The sequence below is a fragment of the Setaria viridis genome, chromosome 4 (assembly GCF_005286985.2).
Source record: "Setaria viridis chromosome 4, Setaria_viridis_v4.0, whole genome shotgun sequence".
Taxonomy (NCBI): Eukaryota; Viridiplantae; Streptophyta; class Magnoliopsida; order Poales; family Poaceae; genus Setaria; species Setaria viridis.
This window is the reverse complement of record NC_048266.2, coordinates 7,984,390-8,006,943: the sequence shown is the minus strand read 5'-3', so window position 1 is coordinate 8,006,943 and position 22,554 is coordinate 7,984,390. Positions and strand designations below refer to the sequence as shown.

General features: G+C 46.0%; 1 protein-coding gene and 2 pseudogenes across 2 annotated transcripts; all 3 read left to right on the top strand.

The window, feature by feature from the left end:
* Positions 1-32: 32 nt before the first annotated feature.
* On the top strand, positions 33-2,318 carry LOC117853897 (uncharacterized). 2 transcript variants are annotated; one of them, XM_034736177.2, is made up of 5 exons: positions 33-512; positions 1,014-1,064; positions 1,138-1,271; positions 1,804-1,895; positions 1,973-2,318. In XM_034736177.2, exons 1-5 carry the CDS (start codon positions 33-35, stop codon positions 2,155-2,157), a joined length of 942 nt encoding a protein of 313 aa, XP_034592068.1. In that variant the 3' UTR covers positions 2,158-2,318. The 2 variants fall into 2 exon arrangements, with proteins under 2 accessions (XP_034592068.1, XP_034592069.1); XM_034736178.2 differs by lacking the exon at positions 1,014-1,064 and having other exon boundaries at positions 1,087-1,271.
* A 12,458-nt stretch (positions 2,319-14,776) lies between these two features.
* Positions 14,777-17,682, top strand: LOC117851305 (uncharacterized; annotated as a pseudogene).
* A 1,918-nt stretch (positions 17,683-19,600) lies between these two features.
* On the top strand, positions 19,601-21,181 carry LOC117851847 (uncharacterized; annotated as a pseudogene).
* The last annotated feature ends 1,373 nt before the right edge of the window (positions 21,182-22,554 follow it).

The following is a 22,554-nucleotide window of genomic DNA, read 5'->3' as shown; positions in this document are numbered from 1 at the left end:
TTCGTAGAAAGGTCGCAGGAAATTCATGGTAAATGGTTCAATTTTCCTTTAAAAATCCGAGTAAGAGAGCAATGTGTAAGGATACCTTCGAATCACTCCAATATCATCCGATTATAATTTATGTTTACAAGCACAATAATATTTACCATAGTATTTGTGCCGGAGGGAGGAGGAAGGGGAACGCTGAGGCCGAGAAGCCAGTCGGCTTCCCTTCCGCACCCCGAGCTCCCAGGCTCCCAGCGCCCCCCATGTCGTCGCCTCCGCCGCTACCCGGCCACTCGACAACGCTCACGCTGCCGACCACCGGCGCCTCCGCGTGCCTCCTGCGTCCGCGCGCCCAGCAACTCCTCGTCTGCGGTTTGTCCAGAGCCGCCGCTGCGACGCCTCACGCAGCCGCATCCTCGGGCCTCCGCTGCTCCCACCACTCATCCGTGGCCGCCGCACCCTCCACCTCCCCACAGCGCGCAGGCGGCGGCAGCGACCTCGTCACCCTTACCCTCACTGCTTCCGCGGTACGCCCTTTCCCTGTCCCCGACTCAGCGAGCGTATAGATTTGATTCCACCAGATGGCTACCGAATGAACACCGTTCAGACACTGAGAATTGAGATTTGAAGGCGGGGGTCTATTCAATCTGTGCTCTGAGTTCCAGTGCACATAGACCAGATTTTACTTCATATGTGTTCGAATTTAGTATGACGCTGAATTTTTAGCGGTTATCCACATGACATCAAACTGGGAGTTCGGCTCTGTAAATTCAAACGCTTGAACGCTTCTTGTGCATCATATTCAAACTCACTGCAAACATGAAGTCTAGTTTGTATTAAATCTTCCATTTTTATCTGACTAAACTATTTGAGATTCTGATTAAAGATTCTCATATAGCTCCATATCTTGCCAAGTTTGCTGATGCATGATTTGGACTGCATTCTTCATTTGTATGTGCACCCTTAGTTTGCATATGCATAATCTGAGAAGATTACTTTTTCCACATCACAGTTGCTATCTTATGTAGGTTGCAGTATCTGCGTGCTTGATATTCTTTTCGGCAATTCGCTCTATGCTGGTATGTTGCTTATACGTTACAGATTTTCACGGGAGGAAGGCAACTGTTAATAACTGATGAGCATGTTTCTCAGGCATGTAAGAGGGAGGCAGAGTTTCTCGAGAAATACTTTGATTCAGCAAGAGAAAAACTTCCTGAAACTATGGCTTCATTGAGACTGATTGGAAGGGAGGTCGGTGACTTAGCTGCAGATCTTAGTGATCTAAGGTAACGTAGTGATACTTCTCCCTTGCTCTTCTTCCCTTATTGGTTACCAGAGCATCTTTTGTTTGTATCCATATATGCAATTGTTTAACTGCAATTGATGATTCACACGGTACATAATGCAGCAATCTATTGAGGCAAATATATCAATATTCTTGGCTATGTTGATTACCTAGAAATAGAATGGAGGAGATAGATTCTTGTATCCTCCATACTCCAGTAGTCCAGTGTGGCCGTGCATCAAACATCTGTTATGATAAATTGGATGTCATTGTGCACATAATTCAGCAACATTTATCATATATGTTTGCTTACATAGAGACGACCAAATTGCCATATATTCTCAAAAGAGTCTAAGTGGGAAGAAGGGTGAACAATCTCTGAAGCAAGTGCACAATTTTACTACCATGAATTCTTTCCTTACTGGTGCATTTTCATGAACTTAGCAATTTGTTGCAGGGATTCAGCATCACTTGCCCATTTCTTATTCCTCGTTTGTGAACATTACCACTAATGCCATTGTTTTCTAGATTAGTCAAGAATTGACAAAGGGTGTAAAAAGTTCCATGAGCATCGTTCATACAGCCGATGCTCAACTTCCCCAGCGGATGCCCCCTACCTTGCCAGGTGATCTCCTGTTTGATGGCACTAACTAGATGATCCAAGCAAATTTATCCTGATTTTTTTGGCTTGATTCTACTAAGGAACCGCACGGAGGATGTCTAATCAGAAGAACCTGGCAGAGGAGTCGTTGCTGGCTAGCACCGTGAGAGATCTGCGTGAGTTGATTGCAGACATCCGGTCAGGATTTGGAGTAGCGGCCGGCATCGCCGGCCTTTTCATGTGGGCCTCGAACTTCGGTTCAAAGCGCCGTAAGAATCGCTCGTAGTGTAAAAGAATAATGACGATGGTGCTGTTTAGCAATGGACCTTGATGCTAGACAAGTACATGCTTGTTAGAAATTGAGTATCACCGCCTCGCCGCTGCACCCACTTCTACTGTTTTGAAATTGGATTAGCTTATTTTAATGACTTTTGGGTTGAGCACTAACCTAAAGAAGGCAGACTCGCATCCTTGCTGACTGCTACGAGTCATGACACCGCCAGATCAGTGCCATAGAGATAAAAAAAAAGGACTCAAAATTCTAGATTATTATCCAACAATTTTATTTTTTCTACAAGTTGCAAAGCATATGTCACAGTGCTTGCATAGGAAGTGACCGTTAAAGTTTTTTCATAGACTAAAACAAATATTCCATCCATCCTAAAATATAAGTATTTTTTAGTTTGTGCTAACTAGTTAAAAAAGTTTGTGCTAATTCAAACTATTCTAAATCTAACCAAATTTCTAGAAAATACAATAATATTTAGGATATTAAAGAGTATAGTTGGATCCGTTATGAAGTATTTTTTCATAGTTTACTTCTTGATGTTATATATGTTAACACTGTTTTCTACAAAATTAATCAAATAATAATAATTTTATTTCAGATAAATTTAAAATACTTATATTTCTGGAGAGCCATGAAGAGTATCTTGGCCCCCTTAGTGGGTTTTGGTAGTTTAATATGACACAAGCTTAAGTGTCTAATGAATTTTCAAATGCATAAGCAGGATTAAAAGGAATGATGGACTTGCAGCACTTATGATTGACTCCTCAAAAAGAAAATGAATAGATAGAGGGCATACCTTGAAGGCTAAATTTCTTTTTGTTTGAACTTGAGTATAGGAATGTCGCACTATTAAGAGGGACGTGTAAATATTGGTATGTTGAAAAAAAGTGCTCAAGATGATCTAACAACCTATAAGAGATACCTTCGCACCTGCACATCACATGAGAATACTTAGAATGATGCTAACTTGAGAGCTCCGGATTTTTTCGGAGATTGTTCCAGAATATTCCAGAGATTCCAAAGTTTCCAAAATATATTCTAGAAGTCTCCGAAGGTCCAGAGTTTCCGGAAAATATTCAGGAAGAAACTGGAGGTTCCGGAGTTTCCGGATAAAGTTCCAGAAAACTCTAGAACTTCACCCCAACGGGTAGTTTTGGGGTGAAGGGGTATAAATACCTTTATACTCCCTCACCCCCTCCCACAGTCACTCTCTTGACCTAACTTCGTGCTAAGCTGCAGAAAAGCATTAGTCCCCCTTTACTCCCCTTTGGCATTCTTGGTGAGATTTGGTGGGGATCTAAGGAGGGATTCAAGGGAAGGGCAAGAGAGACGGCTAGTGAGCTGATTTTCCATCTCTTGAGTACCTTGTTCTTCGTCAAGCCGGTGATTTCGCGTTTGTTACTCTTGGAGCTTCAAGCTCCTAGCTGGCTAGGCGTTGCCCGTGGAGCATCTAAGGTTGTGGCTACCTACGGGAAGTTTGTATTACCCCGACGATTGAGTAAGTGACTCTAGTTTGATCTTTGTGGTCGCTAGAGTGAGGAAAGTAACTTAGGTGTGAAAAGCCCACCTTTCATGGGTCCTCAACAGAGACGTAGACTTCAAGGTGTGAAGCTAAACTTCGGTAAACAAATCCTTATGTCTCTTGTGCTCGTTGTTCTTAATTTTGTTCATATTCAAGCATAAAACATATTTCTTGGGTTTGTACTCGATCCACTTTTCTAGAAAGTTTTCAGTTGTTCTATCTTGCGCCAAAGGCCTATAATATCCTGTTGCTTAACCTATATTCAATGATTTACATTTGAGCAAGGCTTGCATAAGGTCGTAGTTCAAAGTAGTATTTCTTCGGAAAATCCGTAGATTTCTCCGAAATTCCGTAAGTTGTAAAATTTCCGGAACAATCCTCGGAAACTTCGGATGTTGCTAATAAACTTGTTCGAAGTTGTGAAAAATTTTCAGGTTCGACTATTCACCCCCCTCTAGTCGACATCCTAGATTCTTTCAATTAGTATCAAAGCTTTGGTATCCGGCTTAAAGCTTAACCGCTTGGAGTATCAAGATGTTGACGCCGAGTGGTCAAGAGGTGCCTCCCGGAGATGATGTCACCGATCCAAATATCACTCAACAACCCGTACTACCACAAGGAGCACAAACAAGTGCTCAAGGAGAAGATGCCGGTGGAGTAAGCACAAGTGCAAGGGGGCATCAAGAAATTGAAGATTCCTCCAACGACGACTCCGACTATGATGATGCAAGATCAACTCGCTCCGGACGTTGTGGTCCACGAAGGAGTTTCACCAAATCCCTTTCAATTATGGTCCCTTAAATCTTAACACCTCATCCGGGTCTATCAACTTGGGAAAGCCTCCTCATTTTGATGGGGTAAGCTATTCCAAGTTGAAAAACTCGATGAGGGACTATTTAATAGCGGTCAACCCCGCACTTTGAGATGTTGTTGAAGTAGGTATAACCTTTCCACGTGGAGATGCTACTCTTACACAAGACCAAGGATTTGATATTCAATGCAACTATCAAGCTTTGCATCTTATCAAGAACTCATTGTGTGCCGAAGAATTTGATAAGATTGATGGGTTGCAATCCACCAAGGAAGTATGGGACACTCTCTTCATCAACCATCAAGGAACAAGAAGGTTTAGAGAAGGAAGGATAAGAGCATTGGAAAGTGAACTCAACCGCTTCATCATTAGGGAAAATGAGACATCACAAGAGATGTACAATAGATTGAATAAGATCATCAACAAGATAAAATCTCTTGGAAGTGATAAGTGGGGAACAAGAGAGGTAGTTGACAAGATTCTCTCGTTCTACATGTCTAGAGATGTTCAACTCTCTATCTTGATTAGGGAGAAGAGAGGGTTCAAGAAGTTCACTCTGGAGGATATGATTGGAAGAATTGAAGAACATCTTATCACTGTAAAGGAATCCAAGCTATCCCAAGAAATGTTCAAGATTCATGAGCAATTAGAAAAGAACAATGGGGTAGCTCTCAAGGCAAGCAACAAGAACAAAGAGAAGGGAGCAAGCACATCATCCAAGGCAACTATCAAGGAGGATAGTGATGATAGTGATAGTGAGAGTATGGATGAGGAAGAGATAGCCTTGTTCATGAGAAGAATAAATAAGGTGATGAAAAGGGGTGGGTTCTTTGACAAGAACAAAGATAAGAACAAAACCAAGAGGAAGTCAAAGAGGCCATGCTTTGGATGCGGCAAGGAGGGTCATTTCATTGCAAATTGCCCGGAAGTCAAGATGAAGAAAAATAACTCATCCAAGTTTGACAAGAGCAAGTACAAGAAGAATGTTGGTGAATCTCACTTGGGTCAAGAATGAGATTCAAATGAAGAAAGCTCGAACTCCAATGAAGAAGTGGGTTTGACAACAATAGCTATTGGAGTGCCAACCTCCAAGTCATCTTTGTTTGAAGATCTCACCGTGATGAAGATGACTTCACTCATACTTGCTTCATGGCTAGAGAACCTAAGGTAGATCCCAAAACACCTTCTGTTGATGATGATGATAATAGTGATGATGAAAAGGGGCTAAAAGGTTTACGCAAACGTGCTTCTAAAATAATAATGAAACTAATGATGAAAATAGAGGATAGGGATGAGACTCTTAAGGTGCAAGAAGAGTTATTTAGATTTGAGCGAGAGAAAACCATTGCTGTTGAGAATTCCCTTAAAAATGAAAAGAAGGGTTTCAAGATGCAAGAGGACTTGCTTAAGACTAAAAATGACACAACTCTTAGCCTTGAGAAATCTCTTGCTAAAGAGAAGATAAAGTGGAAGAATTAACTAAGGAACTATCCTTAGCTAAAGGACACTAGTGCTAGTCTTAAGAATGAAAAGGTTGTGCTTCAAGAGAACCTCACAAGTTTGGAAGCCAATTACATGGCACTTGAAGCCCAACTCAACACTCTTAAGAAGAGTACATCATCTAACTTAAACAATGCATCCATACCTTCTAGTACCTCTAGAAACAATGGTTGTGCAAGATGTTATAAAGTTGATGTAAATGATTGTGCCACTAACATTGCCAAAATGAATGCTATGAAGAAAGAATTGCTAGGTTATCAAACTCACTTCTTAATGAAGAAAATAATACTTCCAAAAGGGGTGAGTTTGAGAATCACACAAAAGGCTTTGGGTCAAGCTACATGAAGAAGTTTGGCTTTAAGGATGGAAAGAGACTAGGTAAGTATGAGCAAGGCTCACTTGATCATATTCCTTTCGTGAAGAACAACCACACCACGGGCACGGGGTCAAAGAACGTGGTACATGGTATGAAGCCACTAGGTGTAAGAGTTGATGATAAGCAACTTGAATACAACAAGCCTATCAGGTTCTACAAATCTCAAGAAAGACAAGCCAAGAAGCCCAAGCCATATGCTTCACAAAATGGTTTCTATGCCGATTATGTGTTGACTTGGGATCACAAGGGTAAAGTGATCGCTAAGTATGTGGGTAACCGCACCAAGAACTCTTAGAAGTGTGTGGGTGCCCAAGATCCTTGTGACTAACGCTCTAGGACCCAAGTTTCTTTGGGTACCTAAAATACAAGCCTAATTTGTTTTGTAGCCTTACTCCGCTGGTGGAACGAAATGGGTGATTGATAGTGGATGTACAAATCATATGACCGGCGAGAAAAAGATGTTTATCCTTATGTGAAATGAAGAAAAATCCAAAATAGAAGGTAGTATTTGGTGATAATAGTGAAGGAACCGTTATTGGTCTAGGTAATGTTGCCATCTCAACCGATCATTCAATTTCCAATATTTATTTGGTTGAATTTTTGGACTACAATTTGTTATCTGTGTCACAACTTTGTGAGATGGTGTCGGTATTTAAACCCGGCAATCTACCAAGGGAGTACCCGAGGTAGAGTTTTGGTTGGTGGGTGTCGCCGAAATCAGAAACTCAATGGTGTACGTAGGCACGCAATTTAGATAGGTTCGTCCACTAGATCGCGTAATAACCTACGTCCTGTGTGTTATTTGCTTGTATTGGATTGAACATGTCTGGAGGGGGTCCCTGCCCACCCTTATAAACTGAGGGAGTAGGATTACAAGTCGGTTGTTTTAGAAGAGTACTAGTTGGATTCGACTAGAGAGTTCTACTCCAATTGCTACGAGTAGTTTCCTTACCCTCGACTCGTTCCTTGTACTCCATAAAGGCTACGCCATCCTGCACCGTAGTCTTCATGTCCAGTACATCTTAGTGTACAACCCCATATGCGGATCTGTCCAAACCTTCGGATGGGCCCCATAGATATATGTATGACAAGCCCCCGAGTACATTTGAGTCAAATGAAGCAGTCTCGAGTACCTTTACAGACTTCGCTCGATTAGTTTATGGTGCTCTTTGAGTACTTTGTCAGGGTTGAGTCTTCAAGTAACTCGAGTACTGTCATGCGGCTGGAATGTGCTCAAGCCTCATCTGACGTTGCCCTTGAACATCTGTCCTTGAATCTTTATATGGAAGTGCAATGAAAATCGCACTCTATATGGAGTAGCCCCCGAGCCTTAGGTTGAATCGAAGAATCAGGCTGAGGATCAATCTACATCTGTATTGTCTTCATCTTGATCTTGAAGAAAAAGAATTTTTTAACCAATGGGCATGGTGTATGCAGCCCCCGAGCCGTTACACGACTAGCTCCAGGAGGTATAAGGGTCAACCACTAATCATCATGACCGTTTGCCAACAGTCAATTCTATCTCTTGAAATAAATCTGGTAACCGCCGGACAAGTGCAAAATTTTTGGCCAAGTGCGGAAACATCGGACCATTACCTCCGTTAACTCTGTCACTGTTATAAAGGGATGAGAGAAGTTACCCCTCCTGTTTACTGTCATTTGCTATCTGCTATCTGCCCTTGTGAAAAAACCCTACCCTCGAGCGTCGCTGCAATCTAGTCTCAGATCGCCAGCATCGCCCCCTACCCCCACCCTGCCGAGCCTCCGGGCATATATTGGGTGAAGAGACGTGCGAGCATCAGGATGGGGAAGAAAGTTGCTGGTTCTAAGAGTCCTGAGGGTTCCAAGAAGGGATCCAGGAAGGGGAAGGAACCCCAACTGCCGCCGCCGAAGTACGGAAAAACAACCAGACTGCGTTGCCGAACCAGGCCATGGCCTGGAAGAAGTCGAGCGTGAAGGAGGAGGAGATCCAAGAGCTCTGATGGCGAAGCTGCTGAAGGACAAGGCCATTGTAGTTGGAGGTGTGCCCATGGGAATCCGTGGCCATTGGAGACACACCCAGATGAGACGGTAACCTTCGGGCTTTTTGTTGAGCGGGGTTTTGTTGTGCCCACTTCTGATTTCTTCCGGGGTCTCTTGGAATACTACTATCTGCAATTGGTTCATCTCAACCCCAATAGCATCCTCCATATTGCCATATTTGTACATCTGTGCGAAGCTTTTCTGGGGATTCAGCCCCACTTCAATTTGTTTCGCAAAATACTTCGCGTGAAGCCGCAGCCCAGTAAGGAGCACACCGAGGTAGTCGGTGGCGCAGGGATCCAAATTTGGGAGAAAAGCAGTAGTCTCTACCTGGATTACAAGACCATCGAATCGCACCCAAGGTGGAAAGCAAAGTGGTTTTATGTTGAAGACCATGCGCCAATGTTGCCTAAGGTCACTGGCCACTGCCCGGTGTGGAACAGTAGGTGGATCGACGAGCTGACGATCGGCGAAAGTATTCAAGTACCCAAGCTTCTGGCCAAGATCGTCGATCTGAAGACGAAGGGACTAACAGGCATTGGGATGGCCTTCAATTTCCTGAATAGGAGAGTACAGCCCCTGCAACTTCGCCACACGTGGGGTTACGAGTACTCGGGTCTTAATGACCTATCCAGGATGTCGCCTGAAGAGATCTCCACTGATGAAGTGATGGAGAGATTGGGGCGTATGTTCAAGAATGTTGAGGACATCCCCAAGGTAGTCGGACCCTTCAATGCTTCTGACCTGCCAAGAGAAGTAAGTACTCATGGTCGAAGCCCCCGAGTACCTATTCATTGTTGAGCTTCTTTGCCGACTTATTTCCCTTTATGCAGGAAGACGTACTCGTGTTCTTTTCACCCCTTCCTCCCCCCGGTGCTGATGATAGCAAAAACGCACGGCGTACTTTTGGAATGGGTTACTCTGACACTGATGCTGCTAAGGATTTTGTTGTGCAGCATCGAACCTTTGAGCAGGCCGGAGCATCCTCTGGCGCGTCGAAGTGTCCTGCTGAAGATGAGCTTGATGCCAGTTTAGCCCCGCTGCCGAGGAGGATACGAACGGCGGTTGTCAAAAGGCGTGTTTCGCGTAGTCTTCGCATCGTCAAGGATGCTCCTCCGCCGGTAATAACCTTCGAGGAAGGGCAAGACCCTGAGGTGCGGGTACGATTAAGCCTGTATAGTAATGCCACAACTATTGATCATGGCTTCTTTTTCCTGCAAGCGGCCGATGATGTAGTTGAGACAACGAAGACGACAGCCGATACTGTTCCAACTGAAGTTCTAGCTGCTGGGGAGGACATTAATGTTGGAGATGATCGCGAGCCTCCCGCTGCTGAACTAAACCCTGCGGGTACAGAGGTACTTGTAGGGGATGAAGTTGGTACTATCCTAGCTGCCAACACCTAGGAAATGCTGTCGTGAGCTCTTCCAAGGGTGTCCACTCCTACTATCCAGCCGATGCGCTTGGTGGGGAACCCGTCACTGAAGCTGCGGAGATCCACCAGATGAGTACTCTGTTGTTATTTGAGTACCAATTTTGTATCGAGTACTTGGTTGTCTTCCTTTTCTTATGCTCTATCTTGTGTAGGACATCCTTGAATATGGACCTTGGTGCATCAGGTTTGGGGTCGACAACTGATGGCGCAAGCCGCTCAATTGAAGGTCCAGTCCTCGCGCCTACCATAGTCCCATCCAAGGAGAATTCGGCTCCAGCATCAGAGGCGGGCGCCACATCCTTTGTCGCTGTGCTGATGCGTGATGTGATCAGCTCACTGAGGGATGTTGTGGTGCCAGCTCCCGAGCCCGCTATTCCCATAGTGCTCCCTAAAGCCGTACCTGTGGAGAATCCGCCTACGTCAGAGGTCTTGGACATGATACCTCTCAACGCTGCTGATCCTGGAGTCTCTGAGCTTGAGGCTTCATGGACTCTTGAAGCCGTGGCTACTGCAGCTGGGACGTCGTCTGAGGCGGGGACATCAGGAGGCCGCGAGCTAGTCTCGGTACCTAGCATAAGGAGCGAGTCGCCCATGGAGGGTTTGCTGCGTCCTGAGGAGATCCAGACCTTTGAGAGCCCCAAATTGGATCCGCAGACGGTGGCTACCATTCTGGAGATGAACCTACGTGTCGCGTCGTATACTGAGGTAAATTCTGATTTTGGTCTTGTACTATTTATCTTGCGAGTTGTCTTCTGCACATCCTCCGAGTACTAATTTCTGGTGAACAAGACCTGATCAACCATTCTCGCCGGAATGCTCAATTTGTGTGGGAACATGGCGAATCTTTGTGCCGGATTGAGGTGCTAGAGAAACAACTGGCCGAAGAACGATTGCAATCCTCCCGACTCGTGATGAAGTTTGACAGTACGGCGGCATCCTTCCAGGCGGAAAGGCAAGAGTTTATGAGTGAAAAAGACCACCTCGTTGCCCATAACAAGTCGTTGTACCACAAGACTAAAGGTGAGTACTCACATTTGTGGCCTTCGTCTATCTGTAATCTGTAGTTTTTTTATTGGCTTCTTGTTTCCATTGCGCAGAATATAAAAATCAAGAAACTGTGCTGAAGAACTCTGTCACCGTTTGGAAGAATGCCTTCTACCAATTGACCGATTAGCATGATAAGTTGGTGCGATAGGTGGAGAAGATGGAGCACAATCTGGAGAAGGAATCCAAAATGCACCGGGATGGTGAAGCTAGTCTTGTCGAAGCCATGACTACTATCCGGGCGCAACAAGCTGAACTCTAGTAGTGGACTGAGGTGGCTCAGCCATTGGTTGATATGGTAGAGTCTCCAGTTGAAGGCACAAAACCTCGCCCACTAGTGGAAAAACTCCGAGATGAGCCAACGAAGATCACCAGCTATATCCAAGGGATGGCGAAGTCTGTGTCCAAGCAGCTGCTAGGCTTTTGTTAAGTCCTTCTACCCCAAGGCCGACCTGTCTCCTGTCGCGGAGGGGATCATTGGGGATAGTACTGATGAAGTCTTTCAGCAGTATCTGGAAGAGAAGGATCCCAATGCTGAAGAGGTGGCCAAGTATTTGGATCTGCAGGAGACTTATATTTTTTTCCCTTTTTTGTTGGGCATGAAAAGCATTAGTCTTGTAATGGAATAGCTATGTATATAACTCTAAGTCTTTAAGCGATTTGTTGCTCTTTGACTAGTTATCTGCAACATTTAGTGCATCTCAAAGTTTGGTCCTGATTTTGTTCGTTCAACCAAGTTGAGTGTCTGCGCATAAAGCAACTATTATGAGCCTCTTTGGAAGCGATTTGCTGAGTACTTGGGTACTCGAGCTATCCGGTAGTCATCATTGAGTAGTGGCTCCAGGATTTCTCACAGTAGGGCTTTTTCCCTCAACTCTTCGTAGCAGAGGATTTGCATTATTGTTGTTTCGTCAGGAAGGACACATGGGAGTACTTGTTCACCCTTATCTGGTTGTAAAAGGGACGAGCCGCATGTGAGCACGGGCTCCAGATTCCTGACAATAAGGATAAGCTTCACGTGAATACTATACTGGCGTTTGGTGCTCAGGGAACTTTTACTGTGTGGTCATGGGCACGTGGTGTATCCCTCCTGGATGGTAGCTTGTTGCCTTGGCTATAAATAGCGCTGCTTCTGCCTTTGGAGAGCTCATGGCTCGGGTTATAGAGATAGTTGGTTTGAGGCTTTTGCTCTTCGCTAGGGGTAGCTTCCACTAAATCTCATGATGCCAGGAGAGTTCTTGTATTGAGTGCCCAGATGCTCTTTCCCTCCGCAGTCTCTGCGGCCAAGTCCGGAGGTCATGTTGCTAGAAGAATTCTTGTAAGCAGTGATCACTGTGCGTCCCGGTCTTTATCCAGGTCACTGCTAAGGGAGGATTGAAGTACAACTTCCTTAAGCGTAGCTTTCTTGCGTGTGCTCTTTTTCCTTTTTCCGCCTCGACGCTTCTTGCTCCGAGGTGTAGAGTAGTCTTGGGGCTATTCATACATGCTTTGTGTGATATTGTAAAAGCCTAGGACTTCAGTTGTAACTGCTAATAAGCAGGAGCTTGTAGTCGTTGTTGAGTTAATTCTTGTATTTTTATTGCCCCGACTTCTTCATTGATGTACCCTAGAAATCCTGGAGCTGCAAAATTCGTTAATACGAGATGCCCTCGAGATAAAATTGTCATAAAAAAGTAGTCGAACAAGTAGTTTATGTACACTCAGACGACTTGGTGGCTCTTGCGCCGCTAGTCCACTTTGTGAACTGCCAGGTGAGTTGAATATTTCGTGTGGACTTGTAATTACAAGTCGTATTGGGGCGTTGTGGCCCGGAGAGCTCAATGGCTTATAAGATGCTGCTGACCCGCTTTTGCGAGCCGCGATTGAGGCGAGGACGAGTAGCCAAATGTCGCTGAAAATAATTGCATTATTATGCTGAAAGACTTGCAAAGTTGGCTTGATCGCTTGTTTACAATGATTTGTAGTCTTTTGACTATGGGTAGAAGCGACAGAGATGTTCGATGTTCCATGAGTTCTCGATGTCCTTGCCAGAGAGATGTTGTAGCCTGTACAATCCTAGGCCTGTGACCTTGGATACGATGTACGGCCCTTCCCATGGTGAATTAAGCTTGTGGAGCCCATTGGTGTCTTGAATACGCTTGAGTACCATATCGCCTATGCGGAAAGAACGTTCTTTGATGTTTCGATCATTGTAGCGACGGAGCCCTTCAAGGTATCTTGCGGACTGGACGAGTGCTGCACAGCATGATTCTTCGAGGCTGTCTATATCCAGACGCCTTGTTTCCTCTATTGCCTCTTCGTCGTATTGCTCGACTGCTGGGGATTTCCATGTAACGTCAGCAGGGAGGATAGCTTCTGATCCGTAGACTAGGAAGTAGGGCGATTGCCCCGTGGGCTTGCACGGTTGAGTACGTAGCCCATAGAGAACATTGGGTAATTCTTTGAACCACTTGCTTCCTTTGGTGTTGCCAATGTCGTGCAGCCTTTTCTTCAGAGCTTCTAGTAGCATCCTGTTGGCGTGCTCAACCTGGCCATTGGCCCTCGGATGAGCAACAGAAACATAACGAATATCAATGCCGCTATTTTCACAGTACTTCCATAACTCGTGGTTGTTGAAATTGGAACCCAGGTTTGTGATGATCCGTTTGGGGAATCCATAGCGGTGGACGATCTCGTCGAGTAAGTCGAGTACTCTATCTGCCTTGGGGCAGGTTACTGGCTTCACCTCTATCCACTTAGTGAACTTGTTGATGGCTACGTACTCGATTGAATCCTCCAAGTGCCGTTAGAAGTGGACCAATCATGTCGAAACCCCAGCATGCGAAGGGCCACGTTGGAGGTATGGTAATAAGTTGTAGGCGGGGACATGCTGCTGTTTGCCGAAGAATTGACAACCCTAGCACCGACGGACTAGTTCTTCAGCGTCTTCTAGGGCGGTTGGCTAGTAGAACGCTGCTCTGAAAGCTTTGCCCGCGATCGTACGCGAAGATGCTTGGTTGCCGCAGATTCCTTTGTTTATCTCCTCCAGTATGTCCTTGCCATCTTCTCGTGTGATGCATTTCATGAGTACTCCTGATGAGGCGCCTCGTCTGTAGAGCTTGTGTTGGGGGAAATATTAACGACCCCTTAAAGCCCATTAAAATAACGATCATGAAGGCCCAGACCTACCTGAGGTAATAAAGATTGCCGTCGGCCCAACATGGGAGGGGAGAGCCCCGCTCCGCCTCGCCCGACCCAGTGCTCCGAGGTCGGACGCTCTCGACCCGTTGATGACCAAACTCCGCCTCGCCCGACCCAGGGGCCTAGGGTCGGGAGCACCCGACCCCCCGCCGCAAGACCCCACCTCGCCCGACCCAGGGCGCAGGGGGTCGGACTCATCTGGGCCTGCAGGACAAATATTCGCCTCGGGCGCAGACTGGAAGATCAGGGCGTGGATCTCGTGGGTTCCCCTATCGACCTCGCCATAAATGCGCTGCGGCTCTGGCACGCAGAAAGGCGCCCACCCTAGCCCGCCCACGACAGCCACCTTCCTGCCGCTCCCCCGCCGCCTCCCGACACCGCCATCATCACCATCATCGCTCCCACCCCTGCCCTACCCAACCGGCCTCCTCCACTGCCCGGCCAGCAGCGCCATCACCGTCGCGCCTCACCGCCCCCTCGCCCACCACCTCCGCTAGGCTGGCCTATCGCCGTCGGCCTCCGTTGAGCTCCTCCCCGAAAACCCTCGAACCTCGGAAACCCCAGCTCCCTAACCCTGGAACCCTAATCTCGCCGGAGTTTGACCAGAGTTGGAGAGGAAATGTGAAATTACGTGCAGATTGGGAGGGAGGAAAATGAGGGATAGATTGCCGCAAATCCTCGAGTGAGTGATAGCTTTACCTAATTTTTATCAACTGATGACTTGCCATTATCAAAACATACGCTGCGACTGATCTCATCCGCTGCCACTGTTCTTTCTTTCCCCTTCGATAACAAACATACACGAACCCACCATATAGCCGCCGCGGCGCCCTGCTCCGGCCATCCGCCGGCAGCGGCCTCCCACACCGGCGATGCTCCACCTCCAGAAACATCTCGGCATCTCATTCCGCCACCAATGGCTCTTCTCCTTCACCCGATTCGCCACCACCGCGGCATCCGCACCCTCGGCCGACCCCACCCCTTTCGCCGTCGAAGACTACCTCGTCGCTTCTTGCCACCTCACCCGGGACAAGGCCCGGAAGGTGTCGAAGGCCAAGGCGCTCTCCCATCTCAAGTCCCCTTCCAAGCCCGACGCCGTGCTCGCCTTCCTCTCCGGCCTCGGCCTCTCGGCCCACGACATCGCCGCCGCCGTCGCCCGCTACCCGCCACTCCTTGTCTGCGAGGTTGAAGGACCCTAGCCCCGCGCTTCGCCGGGCTCCGTGATTTCGGCCTCTCGCCCTCCCAGATCGCTCGCTTCGTTCGGCTCGATCCCCAGTGCTCCCTCCGACCCATCACAATCTCGAAGCTCCAGTACTATTTTTCCCTCTTCGGCTCCTTCGACAATGTCCTCCGTGCTCTGAACAGAGGCCTCTACCTCCTCACTTCTGATCTAGAGAGGGTGGTAAAGCCCAACGTCTCGTGCCTGCGTGAGTGCGGGCTAGGTCCTCAAGATGTTACCAAGATCTGCATCTCTGCGCCAAGGCTGCTCTACAGCAGTCAGGAGAGCATCCGGGAGATGGTGGTGCGTGCTGAGGGCATTGGCGTACCACGTGGTTCCCCCAATGTTCAGGCATGCGCTGCAGTTGGTCACACCCAGCTGCAAGGATTCTATCACTGCAAAGTTGGAGTTCTTGAAGAAGGCATTCCAGTGGTTGGATGTTGAGGTGGGTACTGCCGTGCCCAGGGTGCCGTCAATACTGACGTTCTCCATAGACAGGCTGCGCCGTGTATCTGAGTTCCTGATCTCTGAAGTCAGGTTGGATCCAGCATACATTGCTTGCAGTCCAACATTAGTCATGCATAGCCTGGAGCGATGCCTAATGCCCCGGTACTATGTTCTGAAATTTCTTAAGGCACACGGATTGTTGAAGCGTGACTTGAGCTACTATACTGCGGTCCAGATGACTGAGAAGAAATTCATGGAGAAGTTCATACACCCTTACACAGAAGCCGCTCCACACCTTGCTGAAGACTATGCTGCTGCTTGCAGAGGGGAAGTGGCCTCTACATTCAGATTTCAGGAACTGAGAACTGGGTTGGCAAGTGTTTAACTGTGCATTGCCTGCAAACTTTGCCAGTTAGTAGTAAGCTGGTGATCTTCAATGTTCTTTGCCTACTATAGTGTCCGTCAGGTTCGCCTATTGCTAATGCACAATGAAACTAGCATTTTGGTTTCTTAATCTAATATGTAGTCTTATCTTCCAGAAGAGAAATAGCAACATGACTTGGTTATAAACTTGTTCATCCTCATGTCATGTTCTCACACGTTCGTTTGTGACCATGGACTAGATTATTATCGCTTCATTTATCTAATCAAGTTGACTTGAACCTTCAGCATCTATGAATAGCTTCACTGGATTGTTTTAATCATTGTTGTAATTTGCATATCCTTTCATGTTATTCACCTAGATTATAAACTATGGCACTACATTTCTAGGCTGGCACCAAAGAGGCGAAGGCATGTCATGATTAATGACAATAGACATGTGGTTCTTGCATGGCACTTGCACTACTACCTTGATGCCCTTCACTAGAAATCTTGAATGGTGAGCATTCCATGAATCCATTTGTGCTTCCTTTAAGATCACTAAAATTGGAAGGGAGAAAGCAGATAAAACCATTTGAGGATTATTTTACGTTATCAAGATTGTTAGATCTGTATTTATGGCATGTTCTAGAGTTGCTTGAATGTTCCATTTTATTTTCATCATCCCTTTCTTTTTTCCATCGTGTATTTATGTCAGTAAAAAATCTTCAAATTTAACGTTCAACATCTGGATTGTGATCTGAAAATATTTGTATGCTTTTATGGTTTTTTCTGCAAAACTAAAAAAATTTCTATGCTCTCTATTTCTCTTTTGTTTTTTTATATATATTATTGCACGTTCAATATCTTTTACTGATATAAAGTTTTCTATGCTCTCAAGTTTGTTCAAGTCGTCATCTTAATTTGCATATGCTTTCATGTTCTTGCTCCTTGTTGGTACAAATTATTACTCTGGAAGACCCGGCCTAAACCAAAGCACGACACTATGAGAGCATACATGGAGTCCTTGTAGCACGTTTGCATTACCAGACTACCATCAAGGTTAAATATGTGTGAGATAATGACTTGATATGAATATCGGCCAGAATTTACTTGTAATCCTCAAGGCTATGGAGTTAGAAGTTCTGCATTTTAATCATATAACACACCACAATTGAAGTTGCAGAAAGTTAAACATGATGGACACTGTTTTGGGGGGGCAAACTTGAAGTAATTCATGTGAAATTCAAAATTATATTGAAGTGTACAAATTCCTTTTGTTTTATTGTCCTTGAATTCGTTGGAAATTGCTTAATACCATTCTTTTTTTTTTCTAGAATGTGCTGGGGAACGGCATATCATTGCGTTAAGACTTAATACCATTCTGAGTAAGATGACCTGTACAGGTCCATGTCTTTTCCTGGTTTGATAATGTATAATTTTGACTCACTTTTATGTGTATTATAACTTTACAAATGCATAATGTCACAAGCCTATTTGTGTGCTTGTTTTGTCTTGTTCCCTTGAGAGAACTATACTATTTCTGTACATCAGAATTGCTATCTTATGAATGCTGCAATATCTGCATACTTGATGTTCTTTCCAATGATTCGATCCATTTGGTGTCGTTAGCCCATTCGCTGCATTTTCTAATGCGGAATTGTTAGATACGACATATCTATATTACTAATTTGCAGACCTGTAAGAGGGCATCCCAGTCTTTGAAGAGTCCTTTGAACTTTGGTGATTGATAGATACTACTTGCTTATTTCTCCTCAGTCTATATGGTCATTAGAGTTCCTGCTGACTGTTTCCATGTTATGCAATTGTTTAACTTTAACTTCAAAAAGGGTAATGCTTCACTAGGTACAAAATATGGCAGTATTCTTGTCTATGGTGATAACCTACAAGCGAGGAGATAGATAGAGTATTACTTCCGTCCCAAATTATAGGTCGTTTTGGCTTTTTTAATTCATAGTATGCACTTAGATATACTCTATATCCAGATGTATAATAATATATGTGTATCTAGAAAAGCCAAAACGATCTATAATTTGGGACGGAAGTAATACTCTAATTGTAATACTGTTGTGCATCAAACATCTATTGTGGTAAAGTGGATGTTCCACTAAACTGGCTTCTGCAGTATATTCTCTAAGGCCTTGTTTAGTTGGCCAAATTGGGAGGTGCCAAATTACTGTGCCAGCACTGTAGCACACTGTAGCGTTTCGTTTGTATTTGTGAATTATTATCCAAATATTGACTAATTAGGCTCAAAAGATTCGTCTCGTAAAATACAATAAAACTGTGCAGTTAGTTTTTAATTTCATCTACATTTAGTACTCTATGCATATACTGCAAGTTGATGTGATGGGGAATCTTCTTTTTGCATAGTGTCAAAGTTGGGAGTTGGGAGGTAAGGCCTAAAAGAGGATCGAAGCAAGGATCCAACTTTACCACGAATTCTTGTCATCATTTCATTTTCATAAGCTGGACACTTGGTGTAGTTATTGGGCATCATCTGTTGCCCCTTTCTCCTTTCTGCATATTTGCAAATAAATAACTCCGATGCCATTTTTTGTCTTTTTCAGTCAAGAGTCAACGGATTGACTCTTTGACAGGGAGTTTAAAAAACTTGCATGAGGATCGTTCATACAGCTGAGGTTCGACTTCACTGGCTGACACCCTTAGCACATTCAAGTGATCTCTAGTTTTATTTTACGTCACTTCCACCGACGGTTTTGTTACATCCTCGACCTGTCCCGTTCTCCAGCCAACTACGATTGATTTTTTTTTAAAAAAAAAACCCTCCTCCCTCGCTAGACGGCTAGTCGCCGCAACCAAAAAAGATGGGGCAATCGCCTCTACCGGATCCATCTTAACGAACTTTTTTATTTTTTTATTTTTTATTTTAGCATTTTGCAAAAATATATAGTCGGACGAAAAAATTGCAAAACTAGTCTACCGTCGCCGGCTAGACCGGCGGTAAGGCGCTTCCGCCGGCCTAGGCGGCGGTTGGGCCGACGGAAGACCGCCAGCCGGCGGTAACGGTACACCTCTCCGTAGTTAAAAAAATCATAACTAATTCATATCAAAGTTGTAGATCTCGTCGAGATCTACAATTTTCATATAAAGTTTATCTCCATCCGAATTGATATGAATTAGTTATGATTTTTTGAAAGTATGGTGCGGAGGGGTGTACCGTTACCCCAGCTTCCGCCGGCCCAGCCGGCGACGATAGACTAGTTTTGCAATTTTTTCATCCGACTATATATTTTTTGTAAAGTGCTAAAATAAAAAATAAAAAAATAAAAAAGTTCCATCTTAACACTACGCAGCGTCCACCAAACTGCTGGCCTACTACGCAGCCTATCTCGTGATGCAGGCTAGGCCTGCGCCACTCGAAGGCCTGATCGAGTAGGAGGCCCATGTTACTTACAGGCGAGCGGCCCGTGTGGTGCTTGCACCGCATCGTGAGGGATCCCCTCCCCCCCCCCCCCCCCCCCCCCCCCGGCGCCGCCCATGGAGATGGAGCCCTGCCGTCCGCCATCGCTGCCTCAGGGAGCACTCGAGGGCGCCGCCGCCTGATCCATCCCGGCCGCATCCGCTTCCCCTTAAACCCCTCCGCCGCAGCCGCTTCTCCCATCCTCTCGCCGGTCGCAGCTGCCCCGCCCCTGAAGCCTCTCAACAACCCTGCTTTTCCGGCCTTCCGACCCCACCCGAGCCGCCGCGGTGCTCTCCTCCCTCCGGTCATCGGCAGCTGGCGCCCTCCCGCATCGACAATGCTCCACTTGATGAACCATCTCGGCTTCCCATTCCGCCACCCGTGGCTCTTCCCCGTCGCCCGGTTCGCCGCAACCGCGGCAGAAGCTGAAGCCCCCACCCCGTTTGCCGTCGAGGACTACCTCGTCGCAACCTGCGGCCTCACCGCAGCGCAAGTCGCCATGGCCGTCGGGCGCGCCAAGACGCTCTCCCGCCTCGAGTCCCCCTCTAAGCCTGACGCCGTGCTCGCGCTCCTCTCCGGCCTCGGCCTCTCGACCCGTACCTTCTCTGCTGCAACAAGGAGACATCGCCGCCGCCATAATCCGCGACCCGTACCTTCTCTGCTGCAATGCCGACAAGACCCTCGCCCCGCGCGTCGCCGAGCTCCGTGATCTCGACCTCCGCCCCTCCCAGATCGTCCAATTCGTCCGGCTGGCCCCTGCAGGCTTCCGCCATCCCGACATCGTCACGAAGCTCCAGTACTTCATCCCCCTCTTCGGCTCCTTCGACAACTTCCTTCGTGCGCTGAAGAGAAGCTCCTACCTCCTGACCGCTGATCTGGAGCGTGTGATCTAGCCCAATGTCTTGTACCTGCGCGAGTGCACGCTACGTGCTCACGAGATTTCCATGACCTCCATCAATCAGCCGAGGTTGCTCTACAGCAAACAGGAGCATGTCCGGGCGATGTTGGCCCACGCTGAGGACATCGGCATACCTTGTGGCACCCCAATGTTCTGGCATGCATTGCAATTTGTTGCGAACCGCAACAAGGAGACTATCGCTGCGAAGATGGAGCTCTTGAAGAAGACATTCCGATGGTCGGATGCTGAAGTGGCTAGTGTAGTGTCCAGGTGCCCGTCGCTGCTGACGATCTCTGAAGATAGGGCACAGCGTGTATCAGTTTCTGTTCGCTGAGGTCGGGTTGCATCCAGAGTATATTGCTCTGAGACCGGCATTAATCACATTTAGCCTGGAGGGCGTCTCATGCCCCGCCACTATGTCGTGAAGTTTCTTAAGGCAAATGGATTGTTGGGGCATGACCGGAGCTACTTCACCACAGTCATGCTGACTGAAAAGGTCTTCGTGCACAAGTTCATACATCCTTACAAGGAAACTGCACCACAACTTGCTGAAGATTATGCTGATGCTTGCAGAGGGGAAATGCCGTCTAGATTTAGATTGCAGGAGCTGGGTACTGCATTGGCAAGTGTGTAACTTTGTACTGCAAGTCCGCACTGCATAAATTGACAGTTAGCAGCAGGAAGAGATGGTGATCCTGTTTCATTGTTCATTGCCTAAATATGGTGCATCGGTTATGCAATGCTAGTTTGGCTTTGTTGCTAGTCTCCGATGAAACTATCATGCTTGCATATTAATTTGAAGACTTTGTCTTCCAGTAGACAACTAGTGTTGGATTCTAATTGCCGGAATGGGTATGATTGGGTTATAGGTATTGGGTGATCCTTTGGTGACCTGGAGCTTCAACTTGGGAAGGTTTGTTTCGGACTTAAGGCGTGATCAGTTGTAGAGTGAGGAATACAAGGTGTTCTGGGAGTTGGTTAAGTCCAAGAACTTCGCAACTCGCTCACTCTACAAATTCTTGAGTTTCAGGGTGTCCCTGTCTGGAAATTTCAAAAATTGACCTGAATTCGCAAGCCTTTCAAGATTTGACACCCTGACCCATGTCAATGACTCAGAGTGACCCCACGTGTCATTATAATATGAGTGTCAAATCTTGAAAGGCTTACAAATTTAATGTCAAATATCAAAATGTCTCCCCCCAAAACAGGTACAATCTGCAGATCAGCAGATGTATTGTAAAGAAGTGTGTGTACAGAAAATGTTTCCTGTTCCTTATGGTGAAAATGAATCAGGAACCATATTTTGCTTGGTTGTTGCATTACCGGTCCATATGGAGCTGTGTTTGGGAAACTTTTGGGCAGGAAGGGTCCTCGACTTCAACAACAACAATAACATAGCCTTTTAGTCCAAGCAAGCTGGGGTAGATTAGAGTTGAAACCCAACAAGAGCCATAAATCAAGGTTCAGGCGCATGGATAGCAGTTTTCCAAGCAGGGCTAAATCTTTAGGTATATTCCATCCCTTCATATCTCATTATATCAAGTAGTCTCATTCTTTTGTGCCATCTTCCTGTTTAGCTTCTGACGTAGCAATTATCTAAATGTGTTTTGGAGTGAGTTCTTGCTGTCTAAATTGTGTAATTGGCAATACCAAGTGATGAAGAAATTTCCTAAGGCGCTTTCAAGAAAAACTGAGATTATCCCTTTTTTGAAGAAAAAAAAGAGGTTTGCTGACGCATAAGCTTGGCTCATGGATGGAAAATGAGGCACGGTTGCTATACCACCTAACAATGGAAAATGACTTTTTGGAATTTTATTGAATTATGCAATTCTGATGTGTGGCCGTGGCAGTGGAATATCCAGAATGCATGTATCGAACGCCCGCATATATAAAGGAAAAGTAATGTGATATGGAATAATCCAAACCTCCTACTCTGTTGTAGTCAACTATGTTTAATGATTCATCAATTTTGAAAAGTGCAACAAAAATGTATGCATCCAAGTGCCAGTGCCTCTTGGGTGTTGTCGAGTTTGTTCATCCAAGTATCCAACATTTCTTCAACCATCCAATGAATCCAATGACAAATATAAGCTGTTTGGAATATTGATAAGGACATGTCTAGAAGGTGAAATTCT